This window comes from Hyla sarda, chromosome 2 (assembly GCF_029499605.1).
Source record: "Hyla sarda isolate aHylSar1 chromosome 2, aHylSar1.hap1, whole genome shotgun sequence".
Classification (NCBI taxonomy): domain Eukaryota; kingdom Metazoa; phylum Chordata; class Amphibia; order Anura; family Hylidae; genus Hyla; species Hyla sarda.
The window spans coordinates 81,995,840-82,014,328 of NC_079190.1; the positions used below are offsets into that span (position 1 = coordinate 81,995,840).

The 18,489-nt window shown below is 42.9% G+C and overlaps 1 protein-coding gene across 2 annotated transcripts in view; it reads right to left on the bottom strand.

Annotated features, from left to right (window-relative positions):
- Window positions 1–884: 884 nt before the first annotated feature.
- DDX23 (DEAD-box helicase 23) overlaps window positions 885–18,489 on the bottom strand; it is a 30,941-nt gene continuing 13,336 nt past the window's right edge. Inside the window, exons 6-18 of one of the 2 annotated variants that reach the window (XR_008889619.1) lie at window positions 17,677–17,815; window positions 17,003–17,136; window positions 14,817–14,929; window positions 14,559–14,702; window positions 8,517–8,742; window positions 8,042–8,187; window positions 7,695–7,872; window positions 6,289–6,531; window positions 6,051–6,202; window positions 5,781–5,889; window positions 4,086–4,260; window positions 2,513–3,222; window positions 885–2,402 (exon numbers count right to left, since the gene is read on the bottom strand). Coding sequence is in view for 1 of the 2 variants with exons in the window: in XM_056562251.1 (XP_056418226.1) it covers window positions 2,999–3,222; window positions 4,086–4,260; window positions 5,781–5,889; window positions 6,051–6,202; window positions 6,289–6,531; window positions 7,695–7,872; window positions 8,042–8,187; window positions 8,517–8,742; window positions 14,559–14,702; window positions 14,817–14,929; window positions 17,003–17,136; window positions 17,677–17,815 (1,983 nt within the window). In the remaining variant the exon portion in view is untranslated. Of the gene's footprint in view, window positions 2,403–2,469; window positions 3,223–4,085; window positions 4,261–5,780; window positions 5,890–6,050; window positions 6,203–6,288; window positions 6,532–7,694; window positions 7,873–8,041; window positions 8,188–8,516; window positions 8,743–14,558; window positions 14,703–14,816; window positions 14,930–17,002; window positions 17,137–17,676; window positions 17,816–18,489 lie in introns of those variants that run through there. The other variant, XM_056562251.1, reaches the window with a different exon arrangement.

Consider the following 18,489-nt stretch of genomic DNA (forward strand, 5'->3'; position numbering starts at 1 on the left):
CATCACAAAATGGGGTAGTGTCACACGTAGCGCATTCACAGCAGACAGCCGATGGCAGTCACAAGAGTGAGGTCCCTGGTATAGGAGAGAAGTTCTGTGTGTCCGCTCCTAGAGGCAGATTTCCCGCTGCGCATCTGCTACGAGCAGGCACTGTGTCCACAGCAGGAAATTCACCGCTACGAGCAGACACACAGAGCTACTCAGCCACAGCAGAGAGCTCGCAATGTCTGACCCTACCCCCTAAACCTCCTCAAAATAACTAATGGGATACAAACCTATATCATAAATAGAGATGAGCGAACTTACAGTAAATTCGATTCGTCACGAACTTCTCGGCTCGGCAGTTGATGACTTTCTTTCCTAGGAATGTATCCACCTTTTCCAGCCCACCGGAGCACCTGAAGGCTGAACTAATTCACGCAGGATAAGTCATCAACTGCCGAGCCGAGAAGTTCGTGACTAGAGATGAGCGAACTTACAGTAACTTAAATTCGTCACGAACTTCTCGGCTCGGCAGTTGATGACTTTTCCTGCATAAATTAGTTCAGCTTTCAGGTGCTCCCGTGGGCTGGAAAAGGTGGATACAGTCCTAGGAGACTCTTTCCTAGGACTGTATCCACCTTTTCCAGCCCACCGGAAAGCTGAACTAACTTATGCAGGAAAAGTCAGCCACCACCGAGCCGAGAAGTTCGCGACTAATCAAATTTACTGTAAGTTCGCTCATCTCTATTCGTGACGAATCGAATTTACTGTAAGTTCGCTCATCTCTAGTCATAACCTTATATCAGTGTTTTGTCAACCAGGGTGCCTCCAGCTGTTGCAAAACTACAACTCCCAGCATGCCTGGACAGCCAACGGCTGTCCGGGCATGCTGGGAATTGTAGTTTTGCAACAGCTGAAGACGCCCTGGTTAAGAAACCCTGCCCTATATTGTCGTCAACACATAAAATGGCACCTGCCTGCATAATGTAATAAACATGCAATTCGGCATTACACTGGAAAGAACAACCTGAAATGGATTTTCGATTTGTTGTGTTGCTATAACAATAATGCCAGTATGGTTGCAGATTATATGCATAAGGCCTCATTCAAATCAGCTCCGTTAGGGAACTCAGTTTGCCGATTCTGTTATGATAATTAGGCTTTTTTTTTCTCCACTAAAATCCTGCAAAATAAAGGACAAAACGGAAAGGACCCCATTCAAAGTCAATTGAACCTGTCTGAATCCATTGAGGTCTGCTGTGACAAGCTCCGTCAAGCCCCATTATTAGAGTCTGTAACGGAGCTCCATAACGCTGATGTGAACATAGCCGGAGATCTTTGCAAGTTACAGGACAAACAAAATGAGAGAAAAATGTTAAATAAAAAAGGAAAATTGAACAATTGCCTAAAAAATAATTAAAATCCCCAATATGCTCCTATTTCGGCACAGAAGATTCTGCAGTGTGCGGATGATATACTTTCAATCTCATTCGCCTTACGGTTACAGTAATGCTCTATGGTTTTTACTTGCACACAGTAGCAGGTAAAACAAATGCCATGTGCTAATTTATCCCAGTGGTCTTCAAATTGTATCCCTTCAGATGCTGGGAGTTGTAGTTGTGCAAGATGTGGAGGGCAACAGTTTGAAGACCACTGATTTAGCCTTACAAAGCCCAAATGTCTGAAAATGCAAGACTAAAAAGATGAAAATATTCTTGTTTAAAAAAAATAAAAATCAAGCAAGAAAATTATATTTTGACTAACAAGACAATCAAAATATCAAAAATATACAATTGGGAGAGCTCAAGTAGATAGTGGCCCAAAAGATTAGTCAGTGCGGTCTAGGCCCATGGTGAGAGTGTTACCGTATTTTTTGCCGTATAAGACGCACTTTTTCTTCCCCCAAACTGGAGTTGGTGCGTCTTATACGGTGAATACACACCTATCGGGTCGGTCCCGGCGGCCATCAACGGCCGGGACCCGTGGCTAATACAGGACATCACCGATCGCGGTGATGCCCTGTATTAACCCTTCAGACGCGGCGATCAAAGCTGACCGCCGCGTCTGACGCAAAAGTGACACTAACCCGGCTGCACCGGGAGGGACAATTACCTGCCTCCTCAGTGTCTGCTCCGTGCCGGGATCCCCTGCATGGCCGGCGCTCTCCTTAGTCGTCATAATGTCGTCACGCACGCCGCCCCATCATCCAATAGGAGCGGCGTGCGTAGCGACGTGATGGCGGCGACGGAGAGTGAGGATACCAGGCAGCAGAGACGTTCTGGAGCGACAGGGACACCCGCGGGACGTGGCCACAGCGATGGAGGGCGACATCCAGGGCAGCGGTGACGAGCAGTGATGGTCCGGAGCGGCGGGGACACGTGAGTATTACCTCTTATACCAGTGGTCTTCAACCTGCGGACCTCCAGATGTTGCAAAACTACAACTCCTGGCATGCCCGGACAGCCAACGGCTGTCCGGGCATGCTGGGAGTAGTAGTTTTGCAACATCTGGAGGTCCGCAGGTAGAAGACCACTGTCCTATACTTTACATTGTATTCTAGATTTTCCTCATTTAAAATTGGGTGCGTCTTATATGCCGGAGCGTCCTATAGGGCGAAAAATACGGTATTCCCAAGAACAATCCTCCAGTTCAGGTGAAGAGTGGAAGCAAATAACATCTGTGGTTTATGTGATGTACAAAGCGCACTATACTACACATTATTCATACCAAGAATGACCTGCAGACAAATTCCTATAAAGTTAAAAGAAAAGAATGGATGTTTCACCTGAGAGGAACCGTAATTTATGTCCCTAGGGTTACTAATATTGGTCAAAACATAGAGGTCGTGACATTCGCCGTATTGTATCAATAGAAGCCCTTCTGATCTCCTAACATGTAAAGCAGTCACTGGTGACAATTTCCCTTAAGTTTCTAATGTTCAGCACAAATTATATATAAAATCTGGAAAGAGAAGTCAAGTGCCAAAGACCAGCCTTTTGGTGCCCCCAGGCACGACTCAAGCAAAGATGGTCTCTTCCCTTCTCTTCTTTGTGAGGATGGTACCAGGCTTATGCTGGGCGTCTGGATGGTTGGCCAGCTCCGGTGGACAAGTAGAAACAGGACTTTCAAGGATAGCTTGCTTAAGGTCATAGAAAACAGATGAGTCTTCTCTGGTGAGGAATGTGATGGCAACACCACTCTTACCAGCTCTTCCAGTTCTACCAATACGATGGATATAGTCTGTGAAGAGAGGAAAAACAATGTTTTAGTGAGGTTACAAGGCGAGATGTTGGTCTTCTATGTGCAGGAAGTTCCTCTTATAATTTGTGTGTCTTATAAATCACTTACGTTCATACCATACCTGAGATAAATTCAAGGGAACCCGTCGCTTAAAGGGGTACTCCGTCCCTAGAGGTCTTATCCCCTATCCAAATGACTAGCCAGATGACTGGCGATGCGGGGCGGAGGCTCGTGATGTCACGGTCACACTCCGCTCATGACGTCACAGTCACGCCCCGCTCGTGTTGTCACAGCCATGCCCCATCAATGCAAGTCTATAAGAGGGGGCGTGGGGGCAGTCATAGACTTGCATTGAGGGGACGTGGTCGTAACGTCACAAACCTCCATTACTGCACCCAACGCTGTAAGCGAACGATGGGTGTAGCAGGGAGATCACAGGGGTCCCCAGCAGCGGGTCCCCGGCGATCAGACATCTTATCCCCTATCCTTTGGGTAGGGGATATGATGTCTAGGGGTGAAGTACCCCTTTAAGTTAGAACAGCATATAACAGAGTCAGAGACATGCTGTTTTCAGTGGTCTGTCCCTTGAACCAAGATGTAATTATGTAGGTTATAAGAACCAAAACGTGTCACTACTCTCCTGCCCTCCACAATGATTGCCAATTTTAGCCCTTTGCACAGTAATAGGGACAAATGTGTCAATCACGAGGCAGCAGTGACTTTTCTGGATACACGCTGGTTGCTCTTGGTTGCAGGTTTTCCTAAGATACAGTACACTGCAGTGTAAAGGACAGACTGCTGAAAACAGTGACAGAGTACCTTCAAGGTAATGGAGGCCATTAGTAAAGTAGGAATGAACTTACCTTCAATATTTTTAGCCATATCATAGTTGACAACCATGGAGACATCATGAATATCGATACCTCGACCAGCCACATCTGTAGCTACCAGTATATCCTTAGCTCCAGCCTTAAGATTAGACAGGGCAAATTCTCTCTGCTCTTGTCCTTTACCACCATGTAGCGTACAAGCATTGTACTGTGGAAAGAGAAGAACATAAGATTGAAATGACTTCTTGTTTCTGGTATCTGAATAGTGCAGACTGAATAAAGAATTACCAAGAAAACTATGTTTTTTTTAGTAGGAAAAGTAAGTGGCAGTACCACTGGTTTTCTATAGAGTCTAACCTATGAACAAAACATTTGTGTGTCCTTCAAACACAAATACCTGAAGATGGTTTCCCATGCATCAAGAACAATGAAGCTGTCATACAGTAAGCAGTTGGTGCAAAGTCCCATATATCTTAAAGGGGTAGTCCAGTGGTGAAAAACTTATCCCCTATCCTAAGGTCGACACGCCCCCTTCCCGCGGGCTGTCGGGGCTCTGTACAGGAGATCGCAGGGGGCCCCAGCGGTCGGACCCCCCGCGATCTCAAACTTATCCCCTATCCTTAGGATAGGAGATAAGTTGTTCACCACTGGGTCACCACTGGACTACTCCTTTAAGCCACCCACCTCTTTCCACTATTTCACTAACTGTGACCAAACAGAAAAATAAAGTGGTACCGACAGTAATTTCTTCCAGCACCACCATAAACATGAATTCTTGGGATGGGAATTAAGGCCAATTGGCCAGAGATTTATCTGCCATAGAAACAAAGGACTGGGCATGTTGAAAACCAGCACGATTATTCCTTCTTTTCTACATTATCTGCTGTTGAGGAAAAGTTGGCAGAACCCCAACGACCAGCGATAGTTCCTTAATTCAGCCAAAATTACCGATTTTTGCTAAATTTTGTACAGTGACCCCCCGACCTACAATCATTTCAACATACGATGGCCTCTCAGAGGCCATCGCATGTTGAAGGCAGCATCAACATACGATGCTGTTGTATGTCGGGGCCATCACATAAAGGGCTATCCGGCAGGGCAGACTTCTTCAGCTGCCACCGGATAGCCGTTTACAGTGCCCCGTGTGGTCCGCTGATCACTTACCTGTCCTCGGGGCTCCGGCACATCCTCTTTGGGATCCCCTGCATCGTCGGCGCTCTCCATCGTCGTCATCACGTTGTTGCGCACGCTGTCCCTTCATCCAATAAGAGCGGCGTGCGTAGCGACGTGATGGCGGCAACGAAGAGCGAAGATGTCGGGGAAGCAGAGGCCCTGCCGGACCATCGGGGACACCCTGGGGACGAGGCGACAGCGATGGAGGCCGACATCCAGGGCAGCGGTGACGGTCCGGAGCGGCGGGGACAGGTGAGTACAACTTCCTCTACCAGTGGTCTTCAAGCTGCGGACCTCCAGATGTTGCTGCAAAACTACAACTCCCAGCATGGCCGGACAGCCAACGGCATGCTGGGTGTTGTAGTTTTGCAACATCTGGAGGTCCGCAGGTTGTAGACCACTGTCCTATACTTTACATTGCACGGATCCCTCAACAAACGATGGTCCATTTGGAACGGATTACCATCGTATGTTGAGGGACCACTGTATAAGGTTTATGAGACATTGTAGAGCCGGTGTTACTAAATCAATGAAAATGCACAGCTGGACACATACCCCCATCTTCTCCAGGGACTTGGCGAGTACATCACAACCTTTCTTCTGGTTGACAAAGATAATAATTGGTGGATCAAAGCCTTTCTCCAGGATGTTGAGCAGTTTCTTCCTGCAAGATGGAAGTCAAGCAAAAGTCATCATAAATTAATTGAAAACACAGTAGAGCCAACTATCCATGGTCAGCGCTACAATTACAATAACCGCGTGCACACACACATATATTATTATATATATATATATATATATATCTATATCTCTTCTATAACGCACCTCTTCTCTCCTTCAGACATGAGGAACACCTTCTGTTCAACTCTCTCATGTGGTTTACCAGCAGAGCCGATGTACACCACTGCAGGACGACGGAGATAGCTCCTGGCCAGCCTCTCTACAGCCGGAGGCATGGTCGCGGTAAACATGACAGTCTATAAGAAAGAGATTGAATCATGAAAATGAAATAATTATTCAGTAGCCGAAAGAAAGCTGGACATTCCAAGGCCCACACACTGACCTGTCTGTATTTGTGCTTTCCAGACTCAAAGTTGGCAATCATTTTCTCTGGATCTTCTGCCTCATCTGTATCAGGCTTCTGGTTGGTGACTGGCATATGTTCTAAGATTTTCTGGACATCTGGTTCAAAACCCATGTCAATCATACGGTCAGCTTCATCCAGTACCACGTATGTGCATCTGCTCAAGACCAGGTAGCGGTTTTCTAGTACATCGATCAGACGTCCAGGAGTGGCAATCACAATCTTTGGGGAAGAGAAGTAAAGTCTATATAAACTTAACAGTTCAAAGAATGTGACATTAGAAGGACACTGCAGAAAACAACTGCGATTCCACAGAATGAACACAGACTGGGCACAGCTCACAAATGAATGACTTAAGCAGTGGAAAAAGAGACTAAGAATTAGGGAAAGTAATCCAAGTTTTCTAATAATGCGAGATTCCAACACCTCGCGCAATTAAAAACCTAGCACCTAATAAATGTAATTTACAATCCATTATAGCTTACACATGATCATCTCTGAACTAGTAACATTTAGAACCAGATCAGTTTTTGTCTTCGTCAAAAAAATAAATTAAAAAAAAATAAAAAAAAGGGAAATTTTGGTCCAAAACCGAAAATTTGGGCTGTGCTTGGCCAAAAACGAAAATGCATTGCCCCGCCCACTTTTTTTTAATATAGTTTTTATAAAATTGTATTATCAGACTTTTTAGGTAATGATGTACTTGAAGGGGATGCAGGGTGGCTATAGAAGGTACAAGCCGAGCTTGGAGCCACAGCACTGCCCCTCACTACATTGACTCCAGGACACATTATAGGGGTACACTCCTATCGGTTGCTATGGGCAACTACTCCAATTTTCCTCAGCATGTTTTGATAAATCTCCCCCTTATATCTCTAGAAAAATAAAAATAAATAAATAAATAAATCAGTATGCTTAAAATGTTCTCCTCTGACCCCTATAACTTATTTTTCATATACGGAGTTTTTTTTTTTTTTTTTGCACTGTAATCTTTATTTTTTATCAGTACCATTTTGTTTTTTAGGGAACTTTTTGGATCACTTTTTTTGTCTGCTACATTAAGTGAACAATCTGGGGACCTGGAGCAGGGAATACTGACTGCCTGAGTTCCCTCCCACGGCACAGATGGAATAAGGCAGTGTAGAGCCGGTGTCAGTGTGCAGTTCTGCACCTCACACCGGAGAGCGTATACGTTGACAGACACACCCCTATTTTAGGCCACGCTCACCGAAATTGTCGGCAGCAGATCCCCTATGCTGAAAAGGCCAAAAGGGACATTTTCGGGCGATCATCGAAATTTCGGTGCATCCCTAATTATGTATAGACATAGGATTTTTTTTTTGCAGACAATGTTCCTGAGGTAACATTAAACAAGCAAGACCTACCTCACAGCCCATTCGTAAACGGAATCCCTGGTCCTCACGAGAAATACCACCAATGACAGCTACAGTACGAATACCCAGAGGTTTCCCAAACTTGATTGTTTCCTCTTCAATCTGCTGAGCCAGTTCTCTGGTTGGAGCCAGAATAATTGCATATGGTCCCTGATCAGACTCTTCAATCCTACAAAACATGTACCAGGGAATTTTAGTCACCATAAAAGCCGATTTTGCACAATATGGGATATAACCTTTAATTTGTTTCATGTGCTTATATTTCAGTTTACAATTTTGTTGTTATTTATCATTAAAAAACACAAGGCTATTTGGAGAAAACCAATGATATCACTGACCTATCAATTTTAGGCAGAGTTGTGATCCAGACCAACAGGGGAATGAGAAAAGCAGCAGTTTTACCACTGCCAGTCTCAGCCACACCAATGATGTCACGATTCTGTAGACCAATAGGAATGGCTTGTCTCTGAATCGGTGTAGGCTCCTGTAAAATTAGAAGACAAAACAAAGAAAGTCAGTGTCTAGAGGTTTCAGATGAAGATAAGCTTATAGTAAAATGCTTTTATTGCAGATATATGACTGTACTATATGTACAAAACCTTATATCAATAGTACAAACTATAGCTGGCCCTACATATAAGATAAATCCCAGTAGGATACCCCAACAATCTGATGTAGCCCAACTCTTCATCTGCTGCAAATGTCTGGGAAAAAGAGGAATAAGCATGATGGATTTTTAACGTCTGCCATTCTTCTTCATATGCATCAAAAAGGAACTCCATCCGAATCAATATCAAAATCAAAACAACAAACCTTGTATCCGCATTTGTCAATAACTTCCAGAATATGTGGTGGTAAGGAGGAATCAATCCAGGAACGGATGGGGTTGGGGATTTTGCCACCTTTGGTGGTAATGCTGTAGTCCTCTCTGAAGATACGCCAGTCTCTGTCTGTCATTTCATCAAGCTTCTTCTGAGACCAGTGTCTATCGTCCCAGCGCTGCTTCGCTTCCTTCTTTCTCAGCTTTTTCAGTCGCACCCTGTAAATGTTCAACAAGCAATATTATTCCTGTGTGGTGAACAGGTTAGAGCCTCACATATTTAAAGGAACACTAATAAATATACAAGAACAAATCCTAGGAAGTACTTGCTTCGTTTTCAACTCTCGTTTCATCCAAAACTGAGCTATAAATGTTCACGAGGTGTCCCCAGATCAGCCATGTCTTCCCAACCCCCTCCTCACTATGCTATGTCTGACCGCAAGACAACTGGTGTTCAAAAAAGCATCCTGACAAAAGATTGTAAAACCCCTGTGCTAAGCCCTACCTCTTTTGCCAAGTCCAATCTTTCTAATATTCATATATGGAGAAAGTTAGGAGATTAACCTTCATATTCTTTATAGAATTCCTATAATAATCTTTGTCAGTCAGTCAAGATTTTGAGGATGTTCCTCAAACAGATGGCAAGAATAAAGGAGTACTCCAGTATTGAAAAACATATCCCCCATCCTAAGGATAGGGGATAAGTTTTGGATGACGGGTAGTCCAACCGCTGGGACCCCGGCTCTCCTTCCCAGATAGCGTGTCAACCACGGCCCCTCAATACATCGCTATGGCAGAGCCAGAGATTGCTGAAGGCAGCACTCCGGCTCTGCCACAGAATTGTATGTCAGCTGCTGCTTCATTGTATGTCAGCCGCTGCTCTTCCCGCGGACTGCTGGGCCCACCGCGATCTGAAACATGTCCCCTATCCTTAGGATAGGGGATAAGTTTTTCAATACTGGAATACTCCTTTAACTCCAAATGTACAACACAACTAGAGAAACATAGCCGCACATCCACCATTTGTATTTTGATCTACTTTCTTTTCAGCATCATTTTTAAAACTAAAAAGGTTGTTAATAAACATTTTGATCAAAAAGTACAAGCCCACTCACCACGTCAAGGCCACCTAGTTAGAGTGGGTCCCTAACCTAACACTGGCATAGCGCAGGACGGCGACCACTATAGAGGAAGCCGGAGGGCTAACCTCTGTTCCCTGCTGTCCCGTGGTTCTGTCATTGATAGAGCCTGGCTGGACTAGGTTCTATGAATGGAGCACAGAGCACACAGATCAATGGAGTTCAATAGAACTCTAATGATCTGCATGAGGAATCTAATGATTCCTCCTAAAAGTCTAATAAAGTGTAAAAAAAAAAATATATTTTTTTTATAAAAGTTTAAAAAGACACACATTAACCCCATCCATGTTAAAAGTTCAAATCACCCCCTTTTTCCTATATAAAAACATGTAAACATAAAAATAAACATTTAGTATCACTGCGTGCGTAATTGTACGAACTATTAAAATATAACAGTATGCATCCGAACGGTAAATGACGTAAAAGTAAAAACAAAAAAAAAAAACACAGAATTGCAATTCTTTATAATATCCCAGAAAGAAAAAGCGATAAAAAAAAAAAAAAAAGTCAGATTAATACCAAAATGGTACCGATAAAAAAAAACTGATTATGGTGCAAAAAAATTAGCCCTCATACAGCCTGGTATGCGCAAAAAAAAAATAAAAAAAAAAAAGCTACAGAGGTCAAAAAATGGCAATTAAAAAAATTCGAAAAAAGTTCCGAATTTTTTTAAAATTAGTAAAAAACATGACAAAAACTATACAAATATGATATTACTGTAATCAGGTGACCTAAAGTATCAAAACAACATGTTCGCTCAACCACAAGGTAAATGGTATAGAAAAGGAAATCACCAAATTTGCAAAATTATCTTTTACTATTTCAATTCCACTTCACCAATTATATATATATTTTTTGGTTCGGAGAATATGTTATTGAAAAATTAAAAGGTATCATTATAGTAGGTAGTTATGGCTATAATAGGGCAAGGAGGAAAAAAACGAGTGTGTAAAAGCGAAAATTGGTCCGGACAAGCAGATTTTGCTCCGTTTTAGTCCCGTGGACAAGTAGTTTTTTATTAAATTTCCACACCCCCTGCATCATGACCGGGTTTTACCAACCTATCACGTACATGTACGTCATGCAGATACTGGCCGCTACTCGCTGCATCCCACCGAGCCCAGTAAGATGGTGGCTATGACTAATCTAATAGCCAGCCATCTTGCCTCGGGACCTAGAGGGGTTTCGTACCCCCTCCACCCCCTAAAGGCGATCGCTACTATCAGCTAGTTAAATCTGACTAGCCGATGGCAGCATTTCGCAATGTAAATCCTGGGCAGAGGTGGGTGTGTCCCGATCATGTGGATCGGGACACACACACGGCTCTGCTAAGTGTCCCCAGTGTCCTGTCCCCCTTCCCCGATGTCCCTTACCGGTCCCGTGCTCTCCTGCATGCTTCACTTCCAGGTGAAGCGAGCGCAGTTTTTTTTTGTAAATGAGCTGTTAAGTTGTACAACAGCTCCCCCTAGTGTCCTAAACCTGCTACTGCATCTTATGCTTGGCAGGGCAGACACTAGGGGGAGCTGTTGTACAGAAGTTAAAAAAAAAAATAAAAAAAAATCTATCTATCTATATATATATATATATATATATATATTCATTCATTCGACCGATATCGTTTTTTTAGGGCCGATACCGATAATCGGTGCAGGTTAGGGCCGATAGCTGATGGAATATCAGTATAAGTTATCGGCTATTTATCCCCCCGCGACACCGCTGCAGATAATTGATTTAAAGCGGGCGCTTTAAATCAATGAACTGCAGCGGCTTTTGCGGTGCCATAGACCGCCGCCCGCTTCTTTCCCCCTGCTTGTCCAGGGGTCCCGAGTCCTATCACCGCCACACCGGGCCGCGTCGCACCCCCCCACCGCACCGCCCCGGCCCCATTGCCTCCCCCATCCCCGGTTTTATAGTTACCTGTTCCCGGGGTCCCACTCTACATCTGGCTCCGGTGGCGTCCTCCTGAGCTGTCACTGTGCGCACTGACGGTAACGTCGCGTCACGTCACTCGTCATTTCCAGAAGTAGGAGCCAGAAGTAGCGTGGACCCCGGGAACAGGTAATTATAAAACCGGGGATGGGGGAGGCAATGGGGCCGGGGCCGGGGCCGGGGCGGTGCGGTGCATTATCGGATTATTGGCAAGGTAATTGCCGATACCAATAATGCCCAAAATCGTGATTATCGGCCAAACCGATAATCTGTCGATCCCTAATATTATATATATACACATACATATATATATATATATATATATATATATATATATATATATATATATATATATATACACACATATACATATATATGTGTGTGTGTACAGTGGTCCCTCAACATACGATGGTAATTCGTTCCAAACGAGCCATCGTTTGTCGAATCCATTGTATGTTTAAGGATTCGTGCAATGTAAAGTATAGGAAGCTGTACTCCCGTCCCCGCTGCTCGAGATTGTGTCCCCGCCGCTCCCGATGGTGATCCCGGGCCTCCGCTGGGCTCTCCGATGTCTTCTCCGGTCCTCTTCTGTCTTCCGCAAGCCCTTACTGGGCCTGCGTAGCGACGTCATTACGCCGCTGCGTACGCCATTCCTATTGGATGGCGTGCGCAGCAGCGTATTGACGTCATCGGAGAGGGCCGAGAAGACACCGGAAGGCCAGCGCTGGAGTCGGAGGGCACCCCTGAGCATCGTGGAGGGGTAAGTAATACTTACCGCACCACACGGGGAACATTAAGCTGCTATCCGGCAGCAGCTTAAGCACTTAAGCTTAAGCTGACATCGACATGCGATGGCCTCTGAGAGGCCATCGTATGTCGATTTCATCATATGTCGGGGCCATCGTAGGTCGGGGAGGTCACTGTATATATTATATATTAGGGGTGTGAATCGGCAAGAATTTGGTGATACGATACGTATCGCAATACATGTATGGCGATACGATATATCCTGATTCTGTCTTAAAAACAATGTCTTACAGTTTTATAAAAAAAAAATGTTTTTTTTTTGTTTATACACTTTATTAGACTTTTAGGAGAAATCATTAGATTCCTCAGACAGATGAATAATAGTTCTATTGAACGCCATTGATCTGCGATTCATTGATAAAGCCTAGTCAAGCCAGGCTCTATCAATGACAGAGCCACCGGACAGCAGGAAGCAGAGGTAAGCCCTCCGGCTACCTCCACAGTGGATCGCCCCCCCCCGCGTTCGCGCTGCGGGGGGGAGGGGGGTTTGGTGGGGGCGATCCGCCCCACTAGCCCACCAGGGAGCATTCACAGATCGCCGCATGCTGGCTATTAGCAGCGGCCCCCAGCCACTGAAAACAGCCGGGGGCTGCAGAATATGGAGCGGGCACGAGTCGGGAGCCCGCTCTATAAACCCAATGACGCCGCGTCAGGTCCGGCCCTGCTTGCACGAGCCGGAAAAATTCACCTGGCGTCGGGAGATACTAATTCCACAACCCTAAAAGGATCGATTCAAAAATATTTAGAATTGATTCAGTATCGCCAAGTGAAAAATCGCGATAATCAAGTGAATCGATTTTTTCTTACATCCCTATTATATATATACACACATATATTCAGAATTCAAGTGGTCCCTAAAAAATGTGATTTTGAACTTTAGAAGGCTTATAATAGGAGCATTTTTTAAAATTTTCTACGAATGTCGTAAAAAAGTAAAAACATGTATAAACACATGATGCCAGCATAAAGTAGACATGTTGTGGATGTAAATTTATAACTAAATGTATTTGGCATGACTATTTCTCTTACAAGTAGAGAGTTTCAAACATAGAAAAATGAAGATTTTTCCAATTTTTTCACAATATTTTAGGGCTTTTCACAAAAATCGTTTTATGTATCAACTAAAATTTACCACTAATATAAAGTACAATATGTCTCAAAAAAATAATCTCTGAATCACTTTACCAGGTAAGAGCAATTCAAAGTTATTACCACTTAGACATGTCAGATTTGAAAAAAACAGACTGTCATAAAGGCCAAAACTAGCTGGGTAATGAAGGGGTTAATAACGCCTGAGCCGAATGGGTGGAGCAGAGTGCTGGCTATGGAGGAAAGGAGACACTACAAATGTACAACACAAATAGAGAAACACAGCCACACATCCACCATTTGTATTTTGATCTACTTGCTTCTCAGCAGTGTTTGCTGCTAGAGATCAGTGAAGTTACAGCAATTCGATACGTCACAAACTTCTCGGTTCAGCAGTTGCTGACTTTATCCTGCATAAATGAGTTCAGCTTTCAGTTGCTCTAGTGGGATGGAAAAGGTGGATATGTTTCTCAACTTGTTGTACACTCCTTTAACTCCGTTTATTTACTGTCCATACTCAGCACAAGCTTGTTATTGTGCTGCCTATGGACTCCAGGAAATAAAAATTTCCATAAGTAAATTTTTGTATTACTCCTATGACACACTTGTCGGACTAACGTGCCTTTAAGTGTTCGGACTGTAGGAGCAGAAATGGAATATACATGCAACACTTTCTTTATGCTGGAAATCCACTGAGGATTTTTCAGCAAAAACGCCGTAAAAAACGCCAATTTTCCCGCAAGGTGTTTTTTCCGCAAAAAAACGCCGCGTCCAGATGTTAGAACTGAGAAAAAAACAGGGCAGTTGTTCTGACGTTTTTAAGCCTAAAAAAACGCAGTGCAAAAACCTCAGTGGAATTCTAGCCTTAAACTGGTTTAGAGGTCTACTAAATTTACAAGAAGCAGAACTAGAATACTTCCAACACAGGGATGTTACTACGCCTAGTAAATGAGCCATTGACTTACACGCAATACCCCAAAAGCAGAATGTTAGGCAATACAGAACGTCTGTAACTTTAATTACAAATACTGTACTGCAAAATATGATTAAAGATCAGACAATGCTACTTACTCTTCTTGCTCCTTCTCCTCTAAGGTCCTTCTCTTTTCCATAAGATCACCATAAAAGCGGGACTGTTCACGCTTCTGTTGTTTAAGATCTATACCTGCAATAAATCCCCGACCAAGAAGCTGAACATGATGACGTTCTTTATATCTGGAAAAAAGTTTACAGACAAAAGTTTATTTCAATAAGTGTTATATATATACACACACACACACACAATTTTTTTATTTAATAAAACTTTTAGCACTGGTGGCCTTCACTTACATAGGGTTGTAGTCAATTGAGGTGTCCTCTGACGCATCCCATTCAAACACAAACTTTCTGTCATTCAAATGTCGAGTGCGTCTCCTCTTTTTTATACCACCGAGGTAACGTTCCTGAACGAAAAGGTAGATGAATCAGGAATATAATGAAAACATTGTCCAAATTATCAGAAGAGTCTGACCTAATACATTTATTCTGAAACATTTAAAAAGTACCTGTCGCCAAATAAAATTTTCTAAACTAACTCAGGCTATGTTCCCTAACTACTCCCCTCCCAACCATAAACATTTTTTTCAGAGTTTTAAAAAGCTCTGTAACATACCTTTATTCTTGCTCACATAGTGCTATCTCCCAGCAAAAGAAAGTGGGTGTTTCCCAGCAGGCATGACAAAACTGAAGCCTGCTGGGGGACCACTTCCGCCCTCCCATTGTTGCAGTGCTCTGATGAATAGAAGACCTCAAGCTCAGTGCAGCAGCTTTCAGTCTGTCTATCTTTCAACGAGGCTCTTTGCAGCTTGATCGACAGCTGCACAGAGCCTCACTGAAAGCTGCAGTTCAGAGAAACACTTCCTGAGTTTGGTCTCCTGCCAGGCCGGGAGGAGACCAAACTCACTGTATTAATTGTGGCAGGGATCAGAACAGAGCCACCTAGTGGCCGTTTTTTCTATTACATGTTAAACATATTTATGTTGATAATTTTAAAAGCAAGTGAATGGGAAAGTGTCTGCTAATTACAGAAGGAACACTATATTAAAAGTTTTATTTGGTGACAGCTACTCTTTAAACACAGCAGCCTCTCTTAAGAGGCAGAGCTAAAGTAGAGAGAAAGAAAAAATAAAGCAGCTTTGGGAAGAGTGACAATGTGGATGAGCTTTTAAGAAATCTCATCGATATGCGGGGGCGGGGGGGGGGAGAACAAATCCACACAGAATGCATATGAAATCTACAGAATATCAATGTATTTTGCTGATACACTACAGATTTGTTGCAGATTTTCAATGGGGGGAGGGGGGGGGAAGAGAGTGAAATCTGCAACAAAATTTGCAAAACCCTGTAGTAACTGTACATTTTCTTTTTTAAATTCTGTACCATTGAGAAGACATCCTAATCGAAGATTACTCAGATGCTGGTCATGTAACAGTTTAAATGTCACAATCAATTACAATGGCGGCATTTAAATAGTTCTGTGCTGCATCCCTGCTGGACTGATCGGCACCTCTTCTGCTAGACTTTGATGCCTGCTCTACAGATACAGTCTAATAGAAGAGAAATCTAATAGAGCATGCATTTCATTGATCCAATGATTGCTTATAAAAGTCCCCTAGGGGGACTAAAAAGCAAAAAGACAAAAAAAACACACACATTTGGTACTGTCACCTGCAGAATTGCCCAAACTATTAAAATTATAACATTTCTAATTCTGCAGTCAGCGATGTAGATTAAAAAAAAATTAAAAAAATTGTTTATTTTTGGTTACATTCCATGACAAAAGCTTAATGATTTAAACTACAGATCACAGTGTAAAAGATGAGCCTTCACACAGCTCTGTTAAAAATAAAAGTTAGTTTTTTCGTTTGTTTAAAAGTAGTAAAACATACAAATAGGGAACCGCTGTAATAGTAATGACCTGAAGAGTAAAGATACCATATGTTGGTTTTATTGCAAAGTGGACAGCATAAAAATTAAACCCCTCAAAAAGTTGCCGTATAGCATGTTTCCCCATTACACTCCAAACACTTCTGAGTATCTTTTTCCAACAAAACACAAGCTTTACAAGAAAGACAAACATCCCAATAATTTCTAATGCAGTGAAATCTAAGTCCAGCTCTCCCCTGTATGTACCCCCGTATCACCTGTACATACACGGGTTTGATTCACTTGTGAGGGCGGATCTCACCACTATAAAAGCAACCCAAGGAACACTGGTTGTGTATTAGTACAATTAAGATCGCTGAGATGATCGAAATGTGTCACTGCTTATCCATGCGAGTCTGCTGTTTTCAATAAAAGATCGCACCTGCGTTGGAGCTTTCGCACTGGACATTGTTCTTTCTTCACAATCATTTCTAATACATTTATCTTCAAGCAAGTTAAGCCTCATGCAAAAGCCACATTTAGCAGTTGTCCAAGTGCAGTAGTGTAATGATTCCAGTACCAACAAGCATACAGTATGTAAATGATGGTACCTTTATTGCCTGGAGTTCTTTGGTCTTATCCTTTTCTTCTCTGACTTTCAATCTTCCCTCATCTTCTTCATTGCCATTATTTTCCCGCTCCATTCTCTCTCTCCGCTCTCGTCTCTCCCGTTCCTGAGGATCCTCTGAAAATTGAAAGCAGACAAGCTCTAACCATTCTGTACAGACAGGTAGTGCAGGTAACACTGAAGACAACCATACTTACCTGATCCTGTGCGATCAGAAAATAACCTACTGTTTAAATCTCTTTTTTTATCTTGGCCACTAAACTTAAAACTAAGCTGACACTTCCTGTTGAGTACAGATAATTTCCTAGTAATGCTTTTCCCTTCAGAGCAGATAGGATTACAGTGAAAGGTGACAGTAGTATGATAGAAAACACTGGATCCACCACCATTCACAGCACAGCATCCCTCTTCCTTTAGAATGAACTTTGGAAAGGTCACAGAATGCACAGTGGCACAATTCATCTGAATTGGAAATGTCCCGTCTACTGATGTAATGCCTCTCTCTAAATGCTGTTAAAAGTTCAGGAATTAAAGCAGCAGCCATGGAAATGCACAAAAGTATTGCACAAATTAGAAACGGATAAGAAAAAAAAAATTTTTTTTAGAATCTGTTTTTAATCAGGAAATAAAAAAAATGTAAGTGATAAACTGTATTACCCATCATCCGCCTTCCAAGATCCTGAAACTGCTTTCTTTTTTTCCTTTCCTCTTCCATTAGCTTCTGTCGTTCTTCCACTTCCAAATGCCTGCGTTTTATAGCTTCTGCTTCCCGCTCCGCTTTGGAAAGGAATTTTGGCTAGACCACAGTAAAATAAGACAAACACTGATTACTAAAGAAAATAAAAAAAACTTACAAAAATGAATGTTAAAAAGACTGTAAAGGATTTTTTAATTTTTCCTCTGTGCCCAGGCTGCAAAAAGTAAAATAACCTTTAACTCGCCTTCTGCTGCTCCCCAATGCGCTGATATTCTTTTGTCTTCTGGGCCCGGTCTTATTTCGCATCCTGGGGCCCGCAGTGATGTCCAGCCTTGGCCGGTGATATGCTGAGCACAGTGTCATGTAACAAGCCTGGGCCCCTTACAAGACAGTGGGGGAGATTTATCAAAACCTGTCCAGGAAAGTTGCCCAGAGCAACCAATCAAATTGTTTCTTTCATTTCTCAGAGGCCTTTTCAAAAAAGGAGATTTTTTTTGTACTCACCGTAAAATCTCTTTCTTGTAGCCTTCATTGGGGGACACAGATACTGATGGGTATATGCTCTTTCCACTAGGAGGCGCTGACACTAGGAAAAAAAGTCGGCTCCTCCCTGGCAGGATATACGGTACCCGCCCACTGGAAGTGAGAACCAGTTTTGTCACAAAGCAGTAGGATTAGCCAACGAAAAACCTGTCTGAAAAGACCATAGAAAGAATCCCGGATTTAAAAAAATAAATAAAAAGGATCCGGACAAAAAATAAAAAAATTAAATT